The following is a 7,500-nucleotide window of genomic DNA, read 5'->3' as shown; positions in this document are numbered from 1 at the left end:
GACAGGTATATAGCTGATGTTTTAATGTGATTCAGTCCCATCCATCCCTATGTGGTTCTGTTTCTGTCATTGTTTGCGTTGACATCTGTAGTTTGTAGATCTAGATCAGTAGAAGTAATTTCTATTATCACTTAATTGCTTCTCTGCATATTAAACTGTTTGTATGCTCAGTTTTATTATAGTTACATAATCAAGGGAATTTTTGGGAGGCTTCAATACTCTAATAATAAGGGCAACATTTATATTAATAGAGGTCTATGTTCTGCACTGGAGATTAATAATGCTGAAAACTGATAAGCTACTTCTATAATTGTGCCTGCTGGTGAATAGGACAAAAAAAAAAAATTAATTGAGTTTGTTCTCTTACACTGTTCATACATTACTATGATTAGTTATCAGTCCTTGGTAGATTTCACACTGTAAACATGTAAACCATGGATTTATTATTCTAATTAGCAACAGAATTGATTATTGAAGACTGTTTCAATCGCATCTTCACAATGCCAGTTAACAAACTGGATGTCACTGTTTTCATTTTTTCTCATATGATAAAATTAACACTAAATAAAACACTGTGGCTGTACAAAGCCCTTGAGTATTTAATTAGGTCATTTATGATTAGCTGTCTGTTGGTAAACAACATCCTAGGTCTGGATTGTTTCGTTTTACTCTCTATTTGGTGATGCAGTTCGGACGTAAAATTTAGGGTTATGAAATGTTGTTAAAATCTGGGTTTAATGTGCTCTAAACAATTATTAAAAAACAAAAAGAAAAAAAAATCATAGGTATTCTAAGAAAGTGGTTCCCAAATGTTTGCCATACAGACAAATTAATACAAACCATATATTTTCTAAGAAAGTGTCCAATGTCGATGGCTTTATACACATTTAATAGGGACTGTTCACACTGGACATGTAGTATTTAAAAACAAATTTGAAAGAACACATTTTCAAAATCAAGTCAGATTAAATGTAGGGTTGGCGAACCCTCTGGAAAGCATTTTCTCAGAAATATTCACTGTTTGGCTGGGTTCACTTCAGCAGCTGGTAAATGCTGTAACTACAAGACAATGACAGAAATACTATATGTCATTATAATATAGTGGATGTTAAAAGGATTTATACTTTATCCCTTTCTGCTACCTGTTGTCAGAGCTCAGAATATTTGATAGCTGAAGGGTTTGGGACTGCGCACTTCTTGTGGTGCCATCAGCCAATCAGCATTGTCATGACTGTCATGATGGCATCTACAAGAGGGCTAAATTAAAATAGTTTACATCTCCTTTAACCTGAGATTAATAGACAATCACCAACACAATGGCTTACTATGTGTTAAAGTAACAAGCCCAACAAGTAAATCGTTTACAGTTGTTCACAATTCACCCATGGAATCGTTTATTTCTTCAAGAGTAAAGGTGCGGTCACCCTTACTCCTGTTCAGTGAATTTTTCTGGGCGAAATCCAGTCATTTCAATAGGAATCACCATGGTTGTGAATGTCGCATGAGGGCGAAAGGTTTCCCCGAAGATGTCAAATTGATCACGTGAATTCGCTGTGTTGACCAACAGAAAGCTATACTTAATTTCATAGTGACTTCTGTTTGAGCCGTGATTCATACACTGCTACTATAGTGGACGATTAATCTTTTTTTGCCCTGAGAAATTTCTCTGAAAATGTGATTGCACCTTAAAGGTGGGGTAAGTGATTTCTGGTAGCCAATGTTGACATTTGAAATCACCAAAACAAACACGCCCCTACCCCAAAAGGGTCTCACCCCTATTTTGATAGCTCCACCCCACACATGCGTACGCAACCCAGGCAACGATTAGTTCTGTGAAACGAAACAAAACCAATGTTACACTGTGTCTACACCGGACGCGAGTGGCGCGACGTGACAAAATACTATAGAACTCATTATAATCAGTGATGCTGTCTACACCATATAGATACAGTATACATACATACAGTATCTACAGTCTATACTGGATGCGGCGCGGCACAACACGACAAATCCCCAACAGAAAACTGCTGCTGCGTTCTATTCATGACGTATTGACACTAATTTCAAATGATTTTCAACGGTCGCTTTGTCGCGTCCAGTGTACTAGACAGACTTTAGCTGTTGCGGCGCAGACACGGTGTTACTCACCTATCAAGAAGAAACAAAGCAACCTCGGCATCCGGGCCTTCCGCTCCTTGAGTTCTCTCCAGCGCTGGAAAGCTGATCCCATATTTAAACCGGTCCTACTTCTTGCCTTATTGCCTTAAGCCTTCTTTTGTTACGCAGACGTTTTCCTCTTTTGTTTTTTATCCGCCATCTCTATCTTTCTGTCGCTCGGCTCTGCTAATGTCCGTCCCGTGCACTGAACGCTCTCTCCTCCACATCATGAGTAGACACGCCCCTTACTGCTGATTGGCTACAAGTTTGTTTTGCTATTCGGCCCGAATCAGTTTTCTAAAGTGTTTTTTAAAAAAATCGCTTACCCCACCTTTAAGGCCAATGTGGGAGTTGTATTAGAATGAAAAATAATGTTTCATTACTTCCTGGCAGACACCAATTTTGTTTTGGGGAATGCCCAGATACTGGATTGGCCTATTGTCTACAGTAATGATGGATTCTGCAAGCTGTCTGGATACCATCGTGCTGAAGTCATGCAGAAGAGCAGCACATGCAGGTTCTTCCCTGTTTTCTTCTTTACATATATATGTTATATTAGTGTCAATGAACAAATCAGGAGCCCTAAACCATGTAAAGCAGACTCATTGCAACCTCGAGCTGTTAAATCATGTTAGTCTCTCCCATATGAAAAGGCAACATGGCTCACAGCTTGAGTTTATTGTTATAGAGATTCTTGCTTACGTATGCCTCTGTGTCCTTATCTCAGCTTCATGTACGGGGAACTCACTGACAAAGAAACCTGCGAGAAAGTCCGCCAGACCTTTGAGAACTACGAGATGAACTCCTTTGAGATACTCATGTACAAGAAGAACAGTAAGTTGACAATTTGCAATAATTCAAAAGAGTTCATGCTTATCATATCTGTCAACTAATTAAAAAAAATATTGCTGATATTGCAGGGATGCCAGTGTGGTTCTTCGTCAAAATTGCTCCCATCCGAAACGAACAGGACAAAGTTGTCCTTTTCCTCTGTACCTTCAGTGATATCACTGCATTTAAGCAGCCTATTGAAGATGACTCATCTAAAGGTTTGATTTGACACACTTTCCATCACCCCAAATGTTTCATTACATGTAAATTGCATCAGGAAAGTGAAAGTTTCAAAAGATAAACGTTTGTACCTAAAGGGTCCATACTAGTACCTTTTGTACCTTTTTTTCTGAGAGTGCATAGACTAATTTATCAACATAGACAGAAACCATTTTATAATATTGATTTAATAAACACTGACCTTATATTTCACCTTTATTTCTCTCTATTAATTAAGGCTGGGGTAAGTTTGCTCGTCTGACACGGGCGTTGACGAGCAGCCGTGGTGTTTTACAGCAGCTGGCTCCGACTGTGCACAAAGGCGAGAGCGTCCACAAGCAGTCCCGTCTGGCCGAGGTAAATAAACGTGTTTGTGTGTGTGGCTACATGTGTGTCTGTGTGTTCAAGCACTTTCATCAAAGGACCGCTCTACCCATTTATACCTGAGCACTCCCGGCCAAGAGTGTCTGCTGCAATCCCAAAATCCCCTCTGCTGTCCTGAGATAAATCTCCAACATGTGCGGCTGCTGTTCACGTAACACACTCCACATGAACATCTCCCTTTAGTTTCCACATCGGCTCCAAAGCCCTTTCTGAGCACATTCTGATTCTGAGGAAGCAGTGGACAACATTATAATGGTTTGATAAGACGATACAGTCTCCTGTGTTTATAGCGGGTCAAGCGCTCGGTTATGTGGCAATGAATAAAAAGATTCTTGTTCCAAAAGCTCAACTGATAGATCACAGCACATAGGTTTTATTCCTAGGGAGTCCTTCAGTTGCTGCTGCACCGATTTTGACTTGCAACGAATGATTATGAAGCAGAGGTGTGCTTTAGTTACATTTTTAGTAGACTACAATATTTTTTACATGTATGCGTAAAGTTGTATTGCCTTGCATACTGCTATTATTACCTACTGCATGCTTTGAGACAAATTATAGTGGCTCTTCACACCAGAATCTGGGGCGAATTCACTAAACCGTTGCACAACTTCTGCATGCAGTAATTAAGCACAAAACTAAAAATACTTTAGTTTTGATGCGAATGCTTAGCGTGTGCATAAAGCTATCTCAAAGTATGCATACTTCATTTCATGTCAGGCTCGAACGCAGTCAAATATGCATACTTAAGTTTCATTCTGCACTATTTATCTTCACTAAGGATATCCCAGTAAAGTACACCAGATCATGTTAGTCTGCTGTATCCTCCATGACCTAGCAAGATAGAACTTATTTTTTTCACATCAGGATATTAGTAATCATGTTATACAGTGATGTTAATACCATGTCATAAAGAGTTGCCAAATACTTGTGTTGAGTCATCCGTGTCCTAGAGTTCACGATTACTGATTAGCAACATAGGGAACTAAGGAGAGGAATGAGACACAGCATTAGTGAATTCAGTCTCTTGTTTCATTTTCTTTTTAGTGTGTTGAAATCATAGGTTAGGTGTGGCAATTACAACTATTTTCTCTCGCATACTCACAAATACAGTTTCTTCAGCTCCTTCAGTTTCATGTTTTTATTAGATTTTAAGAAGGTCTTCGTTCGAGACAAAGATCGAACACAATAATTACACAAACAATGTTTGAAAAGTAGCAAAAGGGATGAAGTCATAGTAAAAAGCTGTAAAATGTCCTTCGTATCTGTTAGTTTCAATAAAAATCAACCCCTGGGACATATAAATGCTCATAGATGTAGAAACACCTAGCAACCTGTGAAATGATTGTGTCAATAAATGCCATGATAGAAAAACAGGCAAAGATATTGCTGAGACAGTAGTTGAGGAGATGCAACAATTCTTACTCCTGGCTTTTCATTGTATTTTGTTCACTGTGGAGAAGTATGCACACTTGCACTTGTCTGGCTGGTTGGATTTCAGAAGAGTTTTAAATGTATTGCAGTGTCTGAGACTATTAGGTGCACTGTGACTTGGCTACGATCTGGGGCTTTTTGTGGCAGAATTGAAAGCCTGTCTTCTCGTTTGTACTTGGCTTAAGCTCTTTTGGATAGAAGCAAGTGTATGCATATCTCCATTCCCAGATCCATGCTGTCATTGTTTCAAAGGTGTGGAAACTGTCACATCCTGACAGTCTCTCTGTTTAGAAGTTTGTGTTCAAACACATCAGGATGCAGTTTGTTGAAAGAGGAAATGTTCTCCTGCTGTCTCCCATAATGTTCATGACTTCTGTTCAGACAGTTATGTCTTCTTCTTATTACCCATCAGGTATTGCAGCTAGGCTGTGACATCCTCCCGCAGTACAAACAAGAGGCTCCGAAAACACCTCCTCACATCATCCTGCACTACTGCACCTTCAAAACTACCTGGGACTGGGTGATTCTCATCCTCACCTTCTACACGGCCATCATGGTCCCCTACAACGTGTCCTTCAAGACCAAGCAAAACAACGTCACCTGGCTGGTGGTAGACAGCATTGTGGATGTGATTTTCTTGGTGGACATTGTGCTCAACTTCCACACCACCTTTGTTGGACCTGCTGGAGAAGTGATTTCAGACCCAAAGCTCATCCGGATGAACTATGTGAAGACCTGGTTCGTCATTGACCTCCTCTCCTGTCTTCCTTACGACGTCATTAACGCCTTTGAGAACGTTGACGAGGTGAGTGTTCTTCTCTACACTGTCAAACGCTTGTCAGTTGGTCAAAATCCTTAAATCTACCCCTAAAAGATACATTTTGCACTTCTTGTTAATGTTTAAGTCGACATCATTCAAAATCGTTTACCCAAGGGGAAAACCTGGCTCGGTTCTCCCAAGGCTTTTTTTTTGTCATCAAGTTGCTACCAAAATTGAGTTTTTTGGTTCTTGCCACTGTCACATCTAGCTTGCTCACTTAATCATTATGTCAAGTCAAGACACCTTTATTTCTGTCAAGCTTTATACAGTACAGATTGTGTCAAAACAGCTTCACAGTATTAAAACAGAATAACATCAGAATCAATTATGGAAACTGTAAGTGAGCTCTAAAAGACAATGTCGTTGTTTAGCTCAGTTCAGCTATAAGCCATTGTACAAAAGGCAGCAATTCGGTTTTGATTCAGTTCAGTTCATTACCAGTATTGATGTTGCAAGATGCAATTCAGCTGTAAAGCAGCTCTACATAAGATGATAGCACCATCATCCAGCTTAATTCAGTTTTTTCTTTTGTTGTTGACTTTACAGTGTTTGTGGACTTTCTAGCAGCTCCCTGTTTAAAGTACTTAGAGGTGTGCGATATGACCAAAATCTTTACCACGATATAAACAATTTTCAACCAAAATCTTTACCATAATAGTACTTTTTCAACTACAGAAAGGATTGGCATCACAATATAGCATTCTGTCTGAAATGAGAGACGTTAACAAATGATGTTAAACATTGAAATGAAAGACATATCCTGTATTTCTTGACATTAGCTATGTTTCCATCACCCTGTTTTAATGCACATTTTGAATTTAGAATAGGCCTAAATTTAACAAAAAAAATAATTTAGAACAAATTTAGAATAAAAATCCCTTCGCAAAAAAGGTTTTACGCTCGCTTGAGGTGGTTTTTGACTTGTGCAAAAATGGGTTAATGTGTATAATAGGAGGTGTAAATGCATTTGCCGAATACATTTCTCCATGCACATCAAAAAAGTAATGTGACTTTGCGCAATGGGACAGCAAAACCTGACTAACCAACGGACCGATCTCGTGCACCTCCGAAAGCAATGACCACATTTAATGTGTTTCGTCTGCTCGCTCTGAGACACAAGTCATTTATTATATATGAAAATTATTATATTCAGTGGCTTCTACTTTTCTTAGAGATATTTAGTGCCAGTTAATCAGGAAGTGACGATTTTGTTCTCTTTGACTCGTTGGATGGAAACGGTGCTTTATTCGCAAATGTTTTGTGCGATATTCGGTGCCACTTTATATTAAGTGGCCCTAATACCTATGTACTTACATAGTAACTAGATGTGTACGTAGTATGTAACCACAGTGTAAGTACACATTGGTACATAATATCTAGAGCTGTAATATTTCTGTAACTACACTCATGTAAGTCAAGTCAAGTCAAGGTTTGTGTAAGTACAAATGTGTAATGTGTACAATATGTATAAGAGTAATTGGAACAGTTTGGTCCAGGGGGTGGAGATGGGTAGGTTTAGGGATATGTAAAGTGGGAGGAGTTGGATCTCAAGTTGGTGGAGTTGGTGCACCACTGTAATACCAGTGTACTTAAATGGTAACTCCTCAGGAACTGTCCACTTAATATAAAGTGTAACATTCTGGACACCAACCACAATT

At 39.0% G+C, this 7,500-nt stretch overlaps 1 protein-coding gene across 1 annotated transcript in view; it reads left to right on the top strand.

The window, feature by feature from the left end:
* Positions 1-7,500, top strand: part of LOC107662918 (potassium voltage-gated channel subfamily H member 1-like) — a 46,987-nt gene that overhangs the window by 506 nt on the left and 38,981 nt on the right. Inside the window, exons 2-6 of the mRNA XM_016453047.1 lie at positions 2,551-2,674; positions 2,885-2,991; positions 3,078-3,206; positions 3,446-3,564; positions 5,435-5,827. Of these exons, the coding sequence (XP_016308533.1) occupies positions 2,551-2,674; positions 2,885-2,991; positions 3,078-3,206; positions 3,446-3,564; positions 5,435-5,827 (872 nt within the window). The remainder of the gene's footprint in view (positions 1-2,550; positions 2,675-2,884; positions 2,992-3,077; positions 3,207-3,445; positions 3,565-5,434; positions 5,828-7,500) is intronic.

Source organism: Sinocyclocheilus anshuiensis, unplaced genomic scaffold, assembly GCF_001515605.1.
Source record: "Sinocyclocheilus anshuiensis isolate Anshui unplaced genomic scaffold, SAMN03320099.WGS_v1.1 scaffold1571, whole genome shotgun sequence".
NCBI lineage: Eukaryota > Metazoa > Chordata > Actinopteri > Cypriniformes > Cyprinidae > Sinocyclocheilus > Sinocyclocheilus anshuiensis.
Note: the sequence above shows the minus strand (reverse complement) of the source record. Positions and strands in the feature narration are given on the sequence as shown.